The 17427-nt window shown below is 71.6% G+C and overlaps 1 protein-coding gene across 3 annotated transcripts; it reads left to right on the top strand.

Annotated features, from left to right (window-relative positions):
- The first annotated feature begins 923 nt into the window (after window positions 1-923).
- Window positions 924-16462, top strand: PRMT1 (protein arginine methyltransferase 1). Of its 3 annotated transcripts, none has more exons than XM_082339202.1 (11): window positions 924-1002; window positions 3061-3114; window positions 3399-3500; window positions 4527-4682; window positions 4810-4873; window positions 5842-5984; window positions 7074-7161; window positions 7254-7369; window positions 11416-11503; window positions 14163-14284; window positions 16336-16462. In XM_082339202.1, the coding sequence occupies exons 1-11, from the start codon at window positions 973-975 to the stop codon at window positions 16417-16419; spliced, it is 1047 nt and encodes a 348-aa protein (XP_082195328.1). In that variant the 5' UTR covers window positions 924-972; the 3' UTR covers window positions 16420-16462. The 3 variants fall into 3 exon arrangements, with proteins under 3 accessions (XP_082195328.1, XP_082195326.1, XP_082195327.1); XM_082339200.1 differs by having other exon boundaries at window positions 11353-11503; XM_082339201.1 differs by lacking the exon at window positions 3061-3114 and having other exon boundaries at window positions 961-1002; window positions 11353-11503.
- The last annotated feature ends 965 nt before the right edge of the window (window positions 16463-17427 follow it).

Below are 17427 nucleotides of genomic sequence, written 5' to 3'. Positions count from 1 at the left end.
TGGGGCTGAACTGGGGCCAGTATGGGGCTGAACTGGGGCGGAACTGGGGCCAGTATGGGGCTGAACTGGGGCCAGTATGGGCCCAAACTGGGGCTGCTGGGGGCGGAACTGGGGCCAGTATGGGGCTGAACTGGGGTGGAACTGGGGCCAGTATGGGGCTGAACTGGGGTGGAACTGGGGGCAGTATGGGGTGGAACTGGGGCCAGTATGGGGCGGAACTGGGGCCAGTATGGGGCTGAACTGGGGCGGAACTGGGGCCAGTATGGGGCTGAACTGGGGCAGAACTGGGGCCAGTATGGGGCTGAACTGGGGCCAAACTGGGGCCAGTATGGGGCTGAACTGGGGCCAAACTGGGGCCAGTATGGGCCCAAACTGTGGCTGCTGGGGGCGGAACTGGGGCCAGTATGGGGCTGAACTGGGGGGCGGAACTGGGGCCAAACTGGGGCCAGTATGGGCCCAAACCGGGGCTTGTATGGGGCTGAACTGGGGCTGCTGGGGGGCGGAACTGGGGGCAGTATGGGGCGGAACTGGGGGCCGCTGTGGGGCTGAACTGGGGTCTCTATGGGGCCCAAACTGGGCTCTATGGGGCTGAACTGGGGCCATCGTCCTCCCCGCCACCCTGGGGCGCTCTGCGCAGGGGCGGGGCTTCCCGTGGGCGGGGCATGCCGTGACTGGCGTCGCTCCCGGCCTATGAGCACGCTCGGGGGCGGTGCTTCGCCGGCGCGGGGGCGTGGCTCCCCAGTCTCCCTTGACTGACACCTCGCCGTCCAATCGTATCCCCCGCGGGCCCGCCCCCTGCGGCGCCCGCGCGGTGGGGCGGAGCCGGCGGGCGAGCGGCATCCTCCCCGCCCAATGGGCCGCGCCGCTTGCGAGCGGCGACCAATGGGAAGGCGAAGGGGGCCGCGCTCCGCCCCGCCCCCCGATATAAAAGGAGCGGGCGGCGGGGAGGGGGCCGCTCCTGGCGCTCACAAGATGGCGGAGGCGGCGAACTGCATCATGGAGGTGAGCGGGGGCCGGCGGCCTTCAGGGGGCCGGGGGGGCTTTAATGGGGCTTGAATGGGGCTGGGGGGGGGTTAATGGGGCGGGGGGGGGGCTTTCATGGGGCGGGGGGGGGCTTTAATGGGGCTGGGGGGGGCTTTAAGGGGGGGGGGCTGTGAGGGGCCTGGAGGGGGGGGTCTAAAATGGGGCCTGAGGGGGCCGGGGGGCTCTGAGGGGGCTGGGAGGGCGCTGAGGGGGGCGGGGGGGGCGCTGAGGGGGCTGGGGGGGGCTTTAATGGGGTTGGGGGGCTTTAATGGGGCTGGGGGGGCCTGTGAGGGCCTGGAGGGGGGGCCTAAAATGGGGCCTGAGGGGCCCGGGGGCTCTGAGGGGGCCCTGGGGGGGCCATAATGGGGCTGGGGGGGGCTCGGGGGGGGGCGGAACGCGCCTGGGGGGGCAGAATTAGGGTGGGAGGGGTCGAGGGGGTCGGAATGGGGCCCGGGGGGGCGCTGGGGGGGCTCGGGGGGGGGGCCATAATGGGGCTGGGGGGGCTCGGCGGGGGGGGGCCATAGTGGGGGGGGGGCTCTGAGGGGGCCCGGGGGGTCCGTTAAGGGGGGGGGGGGCGCGGCCGGCCCCTCGCGCACGTGGGGGGGAGGGGCCACGTGGCGGTGGGATCACGTGGGGGGGGGGCGGACCCCCCCCTTCCCCCCCACACCCCCCCCCCCCAATTCACGGCCCCGCCCCCGCCACGCGGCTCCCCGCCACCGCGGGAACAAAGGGGGGGGCACAGCGATAGAGGCGGGGCCTGTCGTGATAGTGGGGGGGGGCTGTCGTGATTGGGGGGGGTTCTGTCGTGGCTTTGTGGGGTCTTGTAATGACTGGGGGGTCGTATCGTGACTCTGGAGGGGTCTGTCATGACATTGGGGGGGCCTGTCGTGGCTTGGGGGGGGGGTCCTATCATGACTTGGGGGGAGGCCTGTCGTGACAGGGGGGGTGACCCAGACCCGCCGTGGGGTGAGGGAGGGGGGCGGACACAGGAGCTGCTGCCCCCCCCAAAACTGCCCCCCCCCCCCCCCCGCCATGAGCTGCCCCCGCTTTGGGGTCCCAGCCCCTGAAAACGGGGGTCCTGAGCCCCCCCAGACCCCCCTCCTGCCCCCCAAAACGGGGGTCCTGAGCCCCCCCCAGACCCCCTCGGCCCCCCCCAAAACGGGGTCCTGAGCCCCCCCCAAACCCCCCTCTGCCCCCCAAAACGGGGTCCTGAGCCCCCCCAAACCCCCCTCTGCCCCCCCCAAAACGGGGTCCTGAGCCCCCCCCAAACCCCCTCTGCCCCCCAAAATGGGGTCCTGAGCCCCCCCAAACCCCCCTCTGCCCCCCAAAACGGGGTCCTGAGCCCCCCCAAACCCCCTCTGCCCGCCAAAACGGGGTCCTGAGCCCCCCCAAACCCCCTCTGCCCCCCCAAAACGGGTCATGAGCCCCCCAAATCTCACTGCTCCCAAAATGGGGTCCTGAGCCCCCAAATCATCACAGCCCCCCCCAAATCCTCACACTCCCCCCCCAAACGGGGTCCTGAGCCCCCCCAAACCCCCTCTGCCCCCTAAATCAAGGTCCTGAGCCCCCCCAAACCATCACTGCCCCCCAAGATGGGGTCGTGACCCCCCCAAACCCTCCCTGCACCCTTAAATTCAAGTCCTGAGCCCCCCTGAACCCCTCTGCACCCCAAAATGGGGTCCTGAGCCCCCCAAACTCCCTCTGCCCCCCTAAATCAAGGTCCTGAGGCCCCCCCAAACCATCACTGCCCCCCCAAATGGGGTCTTGACTCCCCAAACCCTCACTGTACCCCTAATTTGAAGTCCTGAGTCCCCCCCAAATTGGGCTCCTGAGCCCCCCCCAAGCCCCTCACTGCCCCCCAAAAATGGGGTCCTTAGACTCCCAAACCCTCAATGCCCACCCCGCCTCCGAGCCCCCACCAGCCCCCCATGGGCTCTGGCCCCCCCCCCCGTCCCATTTTGGGGGTCCCCCCCCCGTCCCATTTTGGGGGTCCCCCGGCCCCCCCGGGGTTGACGTCTCTCCCTTCCTCTCTCCTAGACGTTTGTAGCCACCCTGGCTAACGGGATGAGCCTCCAGACGCCGCTAGAAGATGTAAATATCCTTTAAACCCCCCAAAACCCCCCAGGGCCCCCCAAAAACCCAGCCCCCCCCCCCAAAAAAAAAAAAAACCCAGGCCCCCCCCAATTTCCCACCCAAGCCCCCCAAAACCCCCCTACACCCACACACCCCCCGCCGCAGCCCTGTGTCCGAGCGAGCGATAGGACTTGGGGGGGATCCCAGGGGTATTTGGGGGGGGCTGGGGGTCTGATGGGGTCCCCCCCTTTTTCCCCCACACCCCCTGGTCCCCCCCCTTTTCCCCCCCCCACCCCCCCCAGGTTTCGTGCCCCCCCGGGGAGAGCAGCGCCAAGCCCTCGGCCGAGGAGATGACCTCCAAGGATTACTACTTCGACTCCTACGCCCACTTCGGCATCCACGAGGTAGCGGGGACCCCCCCCGGGGCACCCCAAAACCCCCCCGGGGCACCCCAAAACCCCCCCCCCAAGCCAAGGGGGGGCTGTGGAGCGGCCGGGAGGGGGCTTTGGGGGGTCCTTTTGCCCCCTCGGTGCTCACAGCAGCGGGTTTTTGGGGGGGCTGTGGGGTCTTTACCCCTCCCAAATTTCCTTGCGGGGCCCCCCCAAATTTCCATACCCCCCCCAAATTGTTCCCCTCCAGGATGCTCAAGAAGGAGGTGGGGGGTGGGGGGGGCAGGGGGTTTTGGGGGGGTTCAGGGGGTTTTTTGGGGTGCAGGGGCCCCCCCAAATCCCCGCTTTTTCCCCCTAGGAGCTGCTCAAGGATGGAGTGGGCTTGGGGGGTGCAGGATGGGGTTTGGGGGGGTCTTGGGGGGGGTCAGGGCAGCTTGGGGGGCTGGGGAGACTTTGGGGGGTCCCCAGGGGTTTTTGGGGTGCAGGGCCTCCCCCCAAATCCCCCCCCATTGCCCCCCCAGGAGCTGCCGAAGGATGGGGTGGGCTTTGGGGGTGCAGGAGGGGGCTTGGGGGGGGGTCTCAGGGCAGTTCAGGGGGGGTCAGGGCAGCTTGGGGGGCTTTGGGGGGGTCCCCAGGGGTTTTTTTGGGGGTGCAGGGGCCCCCCCCAAATCCCCCCCTATTGCCCCCCAGGAGCTGCCGAAGGATTGGGTGGGCTTTGGGGGTGCAGGATGGGTCTCAGGGTGGCTCGGGGGGGTCAGGGCAGCTCAGGGAGGGGGTCAGGGTGGCTCAGAGGGGCTGGAGGGACTTTGGGGGGGTCCCCAGGGGTTTTTTTGGGGTGCAGGGCCCCCCCCAAATGCCTCCCCCCAGGAGCTGCTGAAGGATGGGGTGGGCTTTGGGGGTGCAGGATGGGGCTTGGGGGGGTCAGGGGGGGTCAGGCGGGCTGGGGGGACTTTGGGGGGGTCCGGGGGGACTTTGGGGGGGTCCCCCGGGGTTTTTTGGGGTGCAGGAGGCCCCCCCAAACGCTCCCCCCCCCCCCCCCAGGAGATGCTGAAGGACGAGGTGCGGACGCTGACCTACCGCAACTCCATGTTCCACAACCGGCACCTCTTCAAGGACAAGGTGGTGCTGGACGTCGGCAGCGGCACCGGCATCCTCTGCATGTTCGCCGCCAAGGCCGGCGCCCGCCGCGTCATCGGGGTGAGCCGCGGGGTTTGGGGGGGTCCCTGGGGGGTTTGGGGGGGTCCCTGGGGGGTTTGGGGGGTCCCTGGGGGGGGTTTGGGGGGGTTTGGGGGGCCCCGGCTCACTGCTGTGCCCCCTCCCGCAGATCGAGTGCTCCAGCATCTCCGACTACGCCGTCAAGATCGTCAAGGCCAATAAGCTGGACCATGGTGAGAGACCCCCTAACTGCCCCCCCCCAGACCCCTAACTGCCCCCCTCGGACCCCTAACTGCCCCCTAACTGCCCCCCCGGACCCCTAACTGCCCCCTCACTGCCCCCCCCCGGACCCCTAACTGCTTCCCCAGACCCCTCACTGCCCCCTAACTGCCCCCCCAGACCCCTAACTGCCCCCCCGGACCCCTCATTGCCCCTTAACTGCCCCCCTGGACCCTTAAGTGCCTCTAACTGCCCCCCAGATACCCCAGGACCCCTAACTGCTCCCCCCTGAGCCCCCCAACTGCCCCCCAGCTACCCCTGGCCCCCCTATGTGCCCCCCAGCCTCTTTCCAGGCCCCCTAACTGCCCCCCTGAGCCCCCTAAGTGCCCCCCAGCTATACCTGGGCCCCCCAACTGCCCCCCAGATACCCTGGGACCCCCAACTGTTCCCACTGGACCCCTAACTGCCCCCGAGCCCCCTAATTGCCCCCCAGCTATACCTGGGCCCCCTTATCTGCCCCCCTGAGCCCCCTAATTGCCCCCAGCTATATCTGGGCCCCCTAATTACCCCCCCGAGCCCCTTATCTGCCCCCCTGAGCCCCCTAATTGCCCCCAGCTATATCTGGGCCCCCTAACTGCCCCCCGAGCCCCCTAATTGCCCCCAGCTATATCTGGGTCCCCTTATCTGCCCCCCCGAGCCCCTTATCTGCCCCCCCGAGCCCCTTATCTGCCCCCCTGAAGCCCCCTAATTGCCCCCCAGCTATATCTGGGCCCCCTAACTGCCCCCCCGAGCCCCCTAATTGCCCCCAGCTATACTTGGGCTGCCTAAGTGTCCCCTTGAGCCCCCTAACTGCCCCCCCCAACCCCTCAACTGCTCCCCTGGGTCCCATAAGTGCCCCCCTCCTGCCTCCCAGTGCCTCCCAGTGCCTCCCAGTGCCTCCCAGTGCCTCCCAGTGCCCCCCTGACCCCCCTTTTCCCCGCAGTGGTCTCCATCATCAAGGGGAAGGTGGAGGAGGTGGAGCTGCCGGTGGAGAAGGTCGACATCATCATCAGCGAGTGGATGGGCTACTGCCTCTTCTACGAGTCCATGCTCAACACCGTCATCTACGCCCGCGACAAGTGGCTGGTGGGTCTGGGGGGGCCCCGGCCCCCCGAAACCCCCCGCGCCCCCCAAAATCCCCCAACGCCCTCCCTGCCCCCCTGCAGCTCCTGCAAATCCACCTCCTTCTGTGCCCACAAGTGTTTGGGGGGCACCCGGGACCCCCCAAAACCCTCCTACGACCCTCCAAAACCCCCAGGACCCCCCACAGCCCCCCCACAGCCCCCCAGGACCCCCCAGTACCCCCCAAAATGCCCCTGCAGCCCCCCCAGGACCCCCCAAATCCCCTCCATGGCCCCCATCCCGCTGTAGCTCCTATAAATCCACCTCATCCCACACACTGAGCGTTTGGGGGCCCCCAGGACCCCCCTAAAAGCCCCCAGGACCCCCAAAACTCCCCCACAGCCCCCCATGCCCCCCCCAAAACCCCCAGGACCCCCAAAACTCCCCCACAGCCCCCCAGGACCCCCCAAATCCCCTCCATGGCCCCCATCCCACTGCAGCTCCTGCAAATCCACCTCTTCCCACACACCGAGCGTTTGGGGGGTTTGGGGGCCCCCAGGACCCCCCAAAACCCCCCAGGACCCCCCAGAACTACACCACAGCCCCCATGCCCCCCCAAATCCCTTCCACACCCCCTCATCCCACTGCAGCTCCTAAAAATCCATCTCATTACACACACCGAGCATCTGGAGGGTTTGGGGGCCCCCGGGACCCCCCTAAAAGCCCCCAGGACCCCCCCCACAGCCCCCTGTCACCCCCAAGGACCCCCCAAAACTTCCCCACAGCCCCCCCAGGACCCCCCAAACCCCACCCGTGCCCCCCCATCCCACTGCAGCTCCTGCAAACCCATCTCATTCCACACACCAAGTGTTTGCGGGGTTTGGGGGCCCCTGGGACCCCCCAGGACCCCCAAAAAACTCCCCAGACCCCCAGGACCCCCGAAACCTCCTCCCACCCCACCTTGGCCCCCCAAATCTCCCCATCCATCACCCCCTCCCCCACACTGAGGGGCTGCTGAGACTGAGGAGCCCCCCAAAACCCTCCCCAGACCCCTCACCCCCCCCCCCGACCAGATTTTGGGGACCCCCCTGACCCCCCCCGTGTCTCCCCCAGACCCCCGACGGCCTCATCTTCCCCGACCGGGCGACGCTCTACGTGACGGCCATCGAGGACCGGCAGTACAAGGACTACAAAATCCACTGTGAGTTTGGGGGGGAAAAAGGGGGGTTCAGGGGGGGGTCCCCAAATCGTGTGCGGCCCCCCCAAATTGCCATCTGCTTCCCCCTCCCCCAGGGTGGGAGAACGTCTACGGCTTCGACATGTCCTGCATCAAGGACGTGGCCATCAAGGAGCCCCTCGTCGACGTGGTGGACCCCAAGCAGCTCGTTACCAACGCCTGCCTCATCAAGGTGGGTTTGGGGGGGCCCCTGCCCCTTTGGGGGGTCCCGGGGGGCTGCCTCGCCTCTGCCCGCTCCCCAGAGCTGGGTTTGGGGGGGCCCCTGCCCCTTTGGGGGGTCCCGGGGGCTGCCTCGCCTGTGCCCCAGAGTGGGGTTGGGGGGGGCTCCTGCCCCTTTGGGGGGTCCCGGGGGGCTGCCTCACCTCTGCCCGCTGCCCAGAGCGGGGTCTGGGGGGGCCCCTGCCCCTTTGGGGGGTCCCGGGGGGCTGCCTCGCCTCTGCCTGTGCCCCAGAGTGGGGTTTGGGGGGACCCTGCCCCTTTGGGGGGTCCCGGGGGGCTGCCTCACCTCTGCCTGTGCCCCAGAGTGGGGTTTGGGGGGGCTCCTGCCCCTTTGGGGGGTCCCGGGGGGCTGCCTCACCTCTGCCCGCTGCCCAGAGCGGGGTTTGGGGGGCCCCTGCCCCTTTGGGGGGTCCCGGGGGGCTGCCTCGCCTCTGCCCGCTGCCCAGAGCGGGGTTTGGGGGGGCTCCTGCCCCCTTTGGGGGGTCCCGGGGGGCTGCCTCGCCTCTGCCTGTGCCCCAGAGTGGGGTTTGGGGGGGCTCCTGCCCCTTTGGGGGGTCCCGGGGGGCTGCCTCGCCTCTGCCTGTGCCCCAGAGCGGGGTTTGGGGGGGCTCCTGCCCCTTTGGGGGGTCCCGGGGGCTGCCTCGCCTCTGCCTGTGCCCCAGAGCGGGGTTTGGGGGGGCTCCTGCCCCTTTGGGGGGTCCCGGGGGCTGCCTCGCCTCTGCCTGTGCCCCAGAGTGGGGTTTGGGGGGGCTCCTGCCCCTTTGGGGGGTCCCGGGGGGCTGCCTCACCTCTGCCCGCTGCCCAGAGCGGGGTTTGGGGGGCCCCTGCCCCTTTGGGGGGTCCCGGGGGGCTGCCTCGCCTCTGCCCCGCTGCCCAGAGCGGGGTTTGGGGGGGCTCCTGCCCCCTTTGGGGGGTCCCGGGGGGCTGCCTCGCCTCTGCCTGTGCCCCAGAGTGGGGTTTGGGGGGGCTCCTGCCCCTTTGGGGGGTCCCGGGGGGCTGCCTCGCCTCTGCCTGTGCCCCAGAGCGGGGTTTGGGGGGGCTCCTGCCCCTTTGGGGGGTCCCGGGGGCTGCCTCGCCTCTGCCTGTGCCCCAGAGTGGGGTTTGGGGGGGCTCCTGCCCCTTTGGGGGGTCCCGGGGGGCTGCCTCACCTCTGCCCGCTGCCCAGAGCGGGGTTTGGGGGGCCCCTGCCCCTTTGGGGGGTCCCGGGGGGCTGCCTCGCCTCTGCCCGCTGCCCAGAGCGGGGTTTGGGGGGGCTCCTGCCCCTTTGGGGGGTCCCGGGGGGCTGCCTCACCTCTGCCTGTGCCCCAGAGTGGGGTTTGGGGGGGCTCCTGCCCCTTTGGGGGGTCCCGGGGGGCTGCCTCGCCTCTGCCCGCTGCCCAGAGCGGGGTTTGGGGGGCCCCTGCCCCTTTGGGGGGTCCCGGGGGGCTGCCTCGCCTCTGCCCGCTGCCCAGAGCGGGGTTTGGGGGGCCCCTGCCCCATTGGGGGGTCCCGGGGGGCTGCCTCGCCTCTGCCCGCTCCCCAGAGCGGGGTTTGGGGGGGCTCCTGCCCCTTTGGGGGGTCCCGGGGGGCTGCCTCACCTCTGCCCGCTGCCCAGAGCGGGGTTTGGGGGGCCCCTGCCCCTTTGGGGGGTCCCGGGGGGCTGCCTCGCCTCTGCCCGCTGCCCAGAGCGGGGTTTGGGGGGGCTCCTGCCCCCTTTGGGGGGTCCCGGGGGGCTGCCTCGCCTCTGCCTGTGCCCCAGAGTGGGGTTTGGGGGGGCTCCTGCCCCTTTGGGGGGTCCCGGGGGGCTGCCTCGCCTCTGCCTGTGCCCCAGAGCGGGGTTTGGGGGGGCTCCTGCCCCTTTGGGGGGTCCCGGGGGCTGCCTCGCCTCTGCCTGTGCCCCAGAGTGGGGTTTGGGGGGGCTCCTGCCCCTTTGGGGGGTCCCGGGGGGCTGCCTCACCTCTGCCCGCTGCCCAGAGCGGGGTTTGGGGGGCCCCTGCCCCTTTGGGGGGTCCCGGGGGGCTGCCTCGCCTCTGCCCGCTGCCCAGAGCGGGGTTTGGGGGGGCTCCTGCCCCTTTGGGGGGTCCCGGGGGGCTGCCTCACCTCTGCCTGTGCCCCAGAGTGGGGTTTGGGGGGGCTCCTGCCCCTTTGGGGGGTCCCGGGGGGCTGCCTCACCTCTGCCCGCTGCCCAGAGCGGGGTTTGGGGGGCCCCTGCCCCTTTGGGGGGTCCCGGGGGGCTGCCTCGCCTCTGCCTGTGCCCCAGAGCGGGGTTTGGGGGGCCCCTGCCCCTTTGGGGGGTCCCGGGGGGCTGCCTCGCCTCTGCCCGCTGCCCAGAGCGGGGTTTGGGGGGGCTCCTGCCCCTTTGGGGGGTCCCGGGGGGCTGCCTCGCCTCTGCCTGTGCCCCAGAGCGGGGTTTGGGGGGCCCCTGCCCCTTTGGGGGGTCCCGGGGGGCTGCCTCGCCTCTGCCCGCTGCCCAGAGCGGGGTTTGGGGGGCCCCTGCCCCTTTGGGGGGTCCCGGGGGGCTGCCTCGCCTCTGCCCGCTGCCCAGAGCGGGGTTTGGGGGGCCCCTGCCCCTTTGGGGGGTCCCGGGGGGCTGCCTCGCCTCTGCCCGCTGCCCAGAGCGGGGTTTGGGGGGCCCCTGCCCCTTTGGGGGGTCCCGGGGGGCTGCCTCGCCTCTGCCCGCTGCCCAGAGCGGGGTTTGGGGGGCCCCTGCCCCTTTGGGGGGTCCCGGGGGGCTGCCTCGCCTCTGCCCGCTCCCCAGAGCGGGGTTTGGGGGGGCTCCTGCCCCTTTGGGGGGTCCCGGGGGGCTGCCTCGCCTCTGCCCGCTCCCCAGAGCGGGGTTTGGGGGGGCTCCTGCCCCTTTGGGGGGTCCCGGGGGGCTGCCTCGCCTCTGCCTGTGCCCCAGAGTGGGGTTTGGGGGGCCCCTGCCCCTTTGGGGGTCCCGGGGGGCTGCCTCGCCTCTGCCTGTGCCCCAGAGTGGGGTTTGGGGGGACCCTGCCCCTTTGGGGGGTCCCGGGGGCTGCCTCGCCTCTGCCTGTGCCCCAGAGTGGGGTTTGGGGGGCCCCTGCCCCTTTGGGGGTCCCGGGGGGCTGCCAAAGGGGGGGTTCCCTGCCCCGGCCGTGCCCCCCCTGCAGGAGGTGGGTTTGGGGTCCCCCCAGGGCCGGTTTGGGGGTGTGGGGCCCCCCCCCAAGGCAATTTTTGGGGCGCAGCCCCCTGACGTGCCCCCCCCCCGCAGGAGGGGGGTTCGGGTCCCCCCCAGGGCCTGTTTCGGGGTGCAGGGCCCCCCCCCGAGGCGGTTTTTGGGGCGCAGCCCCCTGATGTGCCCCCCCCGCAGGAGGTGGGTTCAGGGTCCCCCCCCAGGGCCAGTTTCGGGGTGCAGGGCCCCCCCAGGGCCGGTTTCGGGGTGCGGGGCCCCCCCTGAGGCAGTTTTTGGGGCGCAGCCCCCTGACGTGCCCCCCCAGGGCCGGTTTCGGGGTGCGGGGCCCCCCCCGAGGCGGTTTTTGGGGCGCAGCCCCCTGACGTGCCCCCCCCGCAGGAGGTGGGTTCAGGGTCCCCCCCCAGGGCCGGTTTCGGGGTGCAGGGCCCCCCCAGGGCCGGTTTCGGGGTGCGAGGCCCCCCCCCGAGGCGGTTTTTGGGGCGCAGCCCCCTGCCGTGCCCCCCCAGGGCCGGTTTCGGGGTGCGGGGCCCCCCCCCCGAGGCGGTTTTTGGGGCGCAGCCCCCTGCCATGCCCCCCCAGGGCCGGTTTCGGGGTGCGGGCCCCCCCCCCCGAGGCTGTTTTTGGGGCGCAGCCCCCTGACGTGCCCCCCCAGGGCCAGTTTCAGGGTGCAGGCCCCCCCCCCCCCGAGGCTGTTTTTGGGGCGCAGCCCCCTGACGTGCCCCCCCAGGGCCAGTTTCAGGGTGCAGGCCCCCCCCCCCGAGGCTGTTTTTGGGGCGCAGCCCCCTGACGTGCCCCCCCCGCAGGAGGTGGACATCTACACGGTGAAGGTGGAGGAGCTGACCTTCACGGCGCCCTTCTGCCTCCAGGTGAAGCGCAACGACTACGTCCACGCCCTCGTCGCCTACTTCAACATCGAGTTCACCCGCTGCCACAAGCGCACCGGCTTCTCCACCAGTGAGGGGGCGGGGCCGCGGGGGGGCGGGGCCAGCCCCGGGGGGCGGGGCCGGCCGCAGGGACCAATCACCTTCCCTGTAGCCATGAGAGCAATGGCTTCCAGAGCAGGGAGCAGGGGCGGGGCCTCCCTGAGGGGGTGGAGCCAGTGGTTGAGGGGGTGGGGCTAGCTGTAGAAGGGGAGGGGCCAGATGAGTGGGTGGAGCCTGTTGTTGAGGGGCGGGGCTAGCTGCAAAAGGGGAGGGGCCAACCTCAGGGACCAATCACCTTCCCTGTAGCCATGGGGGCAATGGCTTCCAGAGCAGGGAGCAGGGGCGGGGCCTCCCTGAGGGGGTGGAGCCAGTGGGTGAGGGGGTGGAGCTAGAAGAGGTGGGGCCATTTGAGTGGGTGGGGCCAGTTGTTGAGGGGCGGGGCTAGCTGCAGAAGGGGTGGGGCCAACCTCAGGGACCAATCACCTTCCCTGTGGCCATGAGAGCAATGGCTTCCAGAGCAGGGAGCAGGGGCGGGGCCTCCCTGAGGGGGTGGAGCCAGTGGGTGAGGGGGTGGGGCTAGCTGTAGAAGGGGAGGGGCCAGATGAGTGGGTGGAGCCTGTTGTTGAGGGGCGGGGCTAGCTGCAAAAGGGGAGGGGCCAACCTCAGGGACCAATCACCTTCCCTGTAGCCATGAGAGCAATGGCTTCCAGAGCAGGGAGCAGGGGCGGGGCCTCCCTGAGGGGGTGGAGCCAGTGGTTGAGGGGGTGGGGCTAGCTGTAGAAGGGGAGGGGCCAGATGAGTGGGTGGAGCCTGTTGTTGAGGGGTGGGGCTAGCTGCAAAAGGGGAGGGGCCAACCTCAGGGACCAATCACCTTCCCTGTGGCCATGAGAGCAATGGCTTCCAGAGCAGGGAGCAGGGGCGTGGCCTCTGTGAGGGGGTGGGGCCAATGGGTGAGGGGGTGGGGCCAGTTGTTGAGGGGCGGGGCTAGCTGCAGAAGGGGTGGGGCCAACCTCAGGGACCAATCACCTTCCCTGTGGCCATGAGAGCAATGGCTTCCAGAGCAGGGAGCAGGGGCGTGGCCTCTGTGAGGGGGTGGGGCCAGTGGGTGGAGCCAGGTGAGTGGGCGGAGCCTGTTGTTGAGGGGGTGGGGCTAGCTGCAGAAGGGGAGGAGCCAGTTGGTAGAGTCAGTTGCTGAGGGGGCGGGGCTCATTCTCAAGGGGGCGTGGTCAGCCCCAAAGGGGGTGGGGCCAACCTCAGGGACCAATCACCTTCCTTCTGGCCATGAGGGCAATGGCTGCTACAGCAGGAAGCAGGGGCGGGGCTTCCCGGGGGCGGGGCCAGTGGTTGAGGGGGTGGAGCCAGATGAGTGGGTGGGGCTAGTTATTGAGGGGGCGGGGCTGGCTACAGAAGGGGGTGGGGTAGTTGCTGAGGGGGCGGAGCCAGCCTCAAAGTGGGCGGGGCCATTTGCAGGGACCTACCCCAGGTTCTAGAGCAGGGGCGGGGTCTCCCTGAGGGGGTGGGGCCAGTCCCTGAGGGGGCGTGGTCACGGGCAGGGCCCTATCAGGATCCTCCGGGGCGGAGCTGGCCCGAGGGGCGGGGCTAAAGGGGCGTTAACCATGGAGCAGGGGGCGGGGCCTGGGGGGGTCCCCTCCCCTCACCCCGGGGGTCCCAGGCGCCGTGGGGGCCCCCCCCCGTCCCCCCGTGTCCCCCCCCCCTGTGTCCCCCCCCCCCCGTGTCCCCCCCCCCGTGTCCCCCCTGTCCCGTCCCCCCCTCCCGCTGTCCGCAGGCCCCATGTCCCCCCCCATGTCCCCACGGTGTCCCCCCCCCCCTGTGTCCCCAATGTCCCCACGGTCCCCCCGTGTCCCCCCCTGTGTCCCCACGGTGTGCCCCCCCCGTGCCCCCCCCCCCCGTGTCCCCCCTGTGTCCCCCCCATGTTCCCCCCCGTGCCGCGCCCCCGTGTCCCCCCATGTCCCCATGGTGTCCCCCCGTGTCCCCCTGTGTCCCCACAGTGTGTCCCCCCCATGCCCCCCCCCATGTCCCTCCCTGTCCCCAGGCCCCGTGTCCCCCCCGTGTCCCCCCCGTGTTCCCCCATGTCCCCCCATGTCCCCACGGTCCCCCCTGTGTCCCCAGGCCCTGTGTCCCCCCCGTGTCCCCCCCATGTCCTCACAGTGTCCCCCCCTGTCCCCAGGCCCCGAGTCCCCCCCGTGTCCCCCCGTGTCCCCCTGTGTCCCCACGGTCCCCCGTCTCCCCAGGCCCTGTGTCCCCCCCGTGTCCCCCCCCATGTCCCCCCGTGTCCCCACGGTCCCCCCCCGTGTCCCCAGGCCCTGAGTCCCCCCCATGCCCCCCCGTGTCCCCCCGGTCCCCCCCCCGTCCCCAGGCCCCGAGTCCCCCCTGTGTCCCCCCCCGTGCCCCCCCGTGCCCCCCCGTGTCCCCACGGTCCCCCCCCGTGTCCCCCCCCGTGTCCCCACGGTCCCCCCCCCGTGTCCCCACGGCCCCCCCTGTCCTCAGGCCCCGAGTCCCCCCTGTGCCCCTCCGTGTCCCCCCGGTCCCCCGTCTCCCCAGGCCCCGTGTCCCCCCCCGTGTCCCCCCGTGTCCCCACGGCCCCCCCTGTCCCCAGGCCCCGAGTCCCCCCCATGCCCCCCCATGCCCCCCCGTGTCCCCCCGTGTCCCCACGCCCCCCCTGTCCCCAGGCCCCGAGTCCCCCTACACGCACTGGAAGCAGACCGTGTTCTACATGGAGGACTACCTCACCGTCAAGACGGGGGAGGAGATCTTCGGCACCATCACCATGAAGCCCAACGCCAAGAACAACGTGAGCGGGGGGGGCACTGGGGGCACTGGGGGGACACCGAGGGGACGTTGGGGACACCGGGGGGACATTGGGGACACCGGGGGGACGGGGGGGCCGCTCCAAGCTCCGGGGGTCTTCACCGTCCCCATGAAGCCCAACGCCAAGAACAGCGTGAGCGGGGACGTTGGGGACACTGGGGGGACAGCAGGGGGACAGTGGGGACATTGGGGACACCGAGGGGATGTTGGGGACACCGAGGGGACGTTGGGGACACCGGGGGGACATTGGGGACACCGGGGGGACGGGGGGGCCGCTCCAAGCTCCGGGGGTCTTCACCGTCCCCATGAAGCCCAACGCCAAGAACAGCGCGAGCGGGGACGTTGGGGACACTGGGGACATTGGGGGGAGAGTGGGGACATTGGGGACACCGAGGGGATGTTGGGGACACCGAGGGGACGTTGGGGACACCGGGGGGACATTGGGGACACCGGGGGGACGGGGGGGCCGCTCCAAGCTCCGGGGGTCTTCACCGTCCCCATGAAGCCCAACACCCAAGAACAGCGCGAGCGGGGACGTTGGGGACACTGGGGGGACAGCAGGGGGACAGTGGGGACATTGGGGACACCGAGGGGACATTGGGGACACCGAGGAGATGTTGGGGACACCGAGGGGACATTGGGGACACCGGGGGGACGGGGGGGCCGCTCCAAGCTCCGGGGGTCTTCACCGTCCCCATGAAGCCCAACACCCAAGAACAGCGCGAGCGGGGACGTTGGGGACACTGGGGGGACAGCAGGGGGACAGTGGGGACATTGGGGACACCGAGGGGACGTTGGGGACACCGAGGGGACGTTGGGGACACCGGGGGGACATTGGGGACACCGGGGGGACGGGGGGGCCGCTCCAAGCTCCGGGGGTCTTCACCATCCCCATGAAGCCCAACACCCAAGAACAGCGCGAGCGGGGACGTTGGGGACACTGGGGGGACAGCGGGGGGAGAGTGGGGACGTTGGGGACACCGAGGGGACGTTGGGGACACCGGGGGGACATTGGGGACACCGGGGGGACGGGGGGGCCGCTCCAAGCTCCGGGGGTCTTCACCGTCCCCATGAAGCCCAACACCCAAGAACAGCGCGAGCGGGGACGTTGGGGACACTGGGGGGACAGCGGGGACACAGGCAGGACCCTGGGGACATCGAGGGGACATCGGGGGGACCCTGGGGACATTGGGGGACAGCGGGGGAGGGACACAGGCAGGACTTTGGGGACAGAGAGGGACGGGGGCCGCTCCAAGCTGTGGGGGCTTCGCCATCCCCACGAGCCCAAGGCCGAGAACGTGAGGCCAGGGACCTTGGGGACACTTGGGGACACCGGGGGGGACCCTGGGGACGGGGGGGGGACCCTGGGGACACAGACAGGACCTTGGGGACATCGGGGGGGTCCCTGGGGACATTGGGGAGCACCAGGGACATCAGGGGGACCCTGGGGACACTTGGGGACAGGGGCAGGACCTTGGGGACAGGGGGGGACCCTGGGGACATCGGGGGGGGACACAGGGACACTGGGGACATCGGGGGGGACCCTGGGGACATCGGGGGGACACATGGGGATGGGGGGACCCTGGGGACATTGGGGGGAACCTTGGGGACAGGGGGGGACCCTGGGGACATCGGGGGGACCTGGGGGACATTGGGGGGACCCTGGGGACATTGGGGGGGGACACAGGGACATTGGGGGGCACCTTGGGGACAGGGGGGGACCCTGGGGACATCGGGGGGGACCTGGGGGACATTGGGGGGACCCTGGGGACATTGGGGGGGGACACAGGGACATTGGGGGGCACCTTGGGGACAGGGGGGGACCCTGGGGACACCGGGGGGGGGACACGGGGACATTGGGGGGACCCTGGGGTCCTTGGGGACATCGGGGGGGTCTTGGGGACTTGGGGGGGACCCTGGGCGGTCCCTGTAGGTCTGGGGGGGGTCCCGTTGGGTTTGGGGGGGGCCCCCCCGCGTTTTGGGGTCCCCCCCCCGGTTTCGGGGTCCCCCTGACGCCCCCCCCCCCCCCCGCAGCGGGACCTGGACTTCACCATCGACCTGGACTTCAAGGGGCAGCTGTGCGAGCTCTCCTGCTCCACCGACTACCGCATGCGCTAGGGGCCGCGGGGGGGCCCACGGGGGGGCCCCCAAACCGGGGGGGGGCCCCAAACCCGGGGGGGGGGCCCCCAAACCCGGGGGGGGGGGCCCCGAAACCCGGGGGGGGGCCCGAAACCAGGGGGGGGCCCAAACCTGGGGGGGGTCCCCAAACCCGGGGGGGGCCCGATACAGGGGGGGGCCCCGAAACCCGGGGGGGTCCCCGAAACCCGGGGGGGGGCCCAAACCCGGGGGGGGGGCCCCAAACCCGGGGGGGGGGCCCCAAACCGGGGGGGGGGGGGGCCCGATACCGGGGGGGGCCTGATACCAGGGGGGTCCTGAAACCCGGGGGGGTCCCCGAAACCCGGGGGGGGACCCTAATCCTGGGGGGGGTCCCTGAAACCCGGGGGGGTCCCCGACACCGGGGGAGTCCCCAAAGCCCGGGGGGGGCCTGATACCAGGGGGGTCCTGAAACCCGGGGGGGGGGCCCCGAAACCCGGGGGGGTCCCCGACACCGGGGGAGTCCCCAAAGCCCTGGGAGAGGGACCCCAAAGCTGGGGGGGGAACCCCAAAACTGAGGGGGGGCCCCCAAGCTTGGGGAGGGGGTCCCCAAAACCAGGGGGGTGCCAAAACCTGGGGGGGGGACCCCAAAACCCAGGGGGGGGCCCAAACCCTGAGGGGGGGCCCCCCAAAACCCAGGGGGACCCCTAGAAGTGGGGCTGCCCCCCCCTCAACTTGGGGGGGGGTCCCCAGTCCCCTCCCCCCCCGGTTTTGGGGGGTCCTGAAGCCCGGGGGGGGGCACTGACCCCCCCCATCACTGGGGGGTCCCCAAGTGCCATGGGGGGGTCCCCCAAATCCCTGCCCCCCCCCCGTGTCACTGGGGGTCCCCTATGCCCCCCTCCCCCCCCGGGGGGGTCCCCAATTCCCCCCCAGTTTGGGGGGGGGCCCTGTGTGGTTTGGGGGGGGGGGGGGTCCCTACTGCCCCCCCAAACCGGGACCCCCTCCGCCCTCCCAATCCCGGCGGGGGGGGGG

Source organism: Platalea leucorodia, assembly GCF_965183815.1.
Source record: "Platalea leucorodia genome assembly, contig: HAP1_HAP1_SCAFFOLD_532, whole genome shotgun sequence".
Taxonomy (NCBI): Eukaryota; Metazoa; Chordata; class Aves; order Pelecaniformes; family Threskiornithidae; genus Platalea; species Platalea leucorodia.
Note: the sequence above shows the minus strand (reverse complement) of the source record. Positions and strands in the feature narration are given on the sequence as shown.

Excerpts from the sequence above, each read along its gene's own strand:
- PRMT1 (XM_082339200.1), top strand. The coding sequence starts at position 973 with ATGGCGGAGGCGGCGAACTGCATCATGGAG. Across the intron at positions 5,985-7,073 it reads ACGCCCGCGACAAGTGGCTG|ACCCCCGACGGCCTCATCTT; the intron begins GTGGGTCTGGGG and ends TGTCTCCCCCAG. Across the intron at positions 11,504-14,162 it reads GCGCACCGGCTTCTCCACCA|GCCCCGAGTCCCCCTACACG; the intron begins GTGAGGGGGCGG and ends CCCTGTCCCCAG.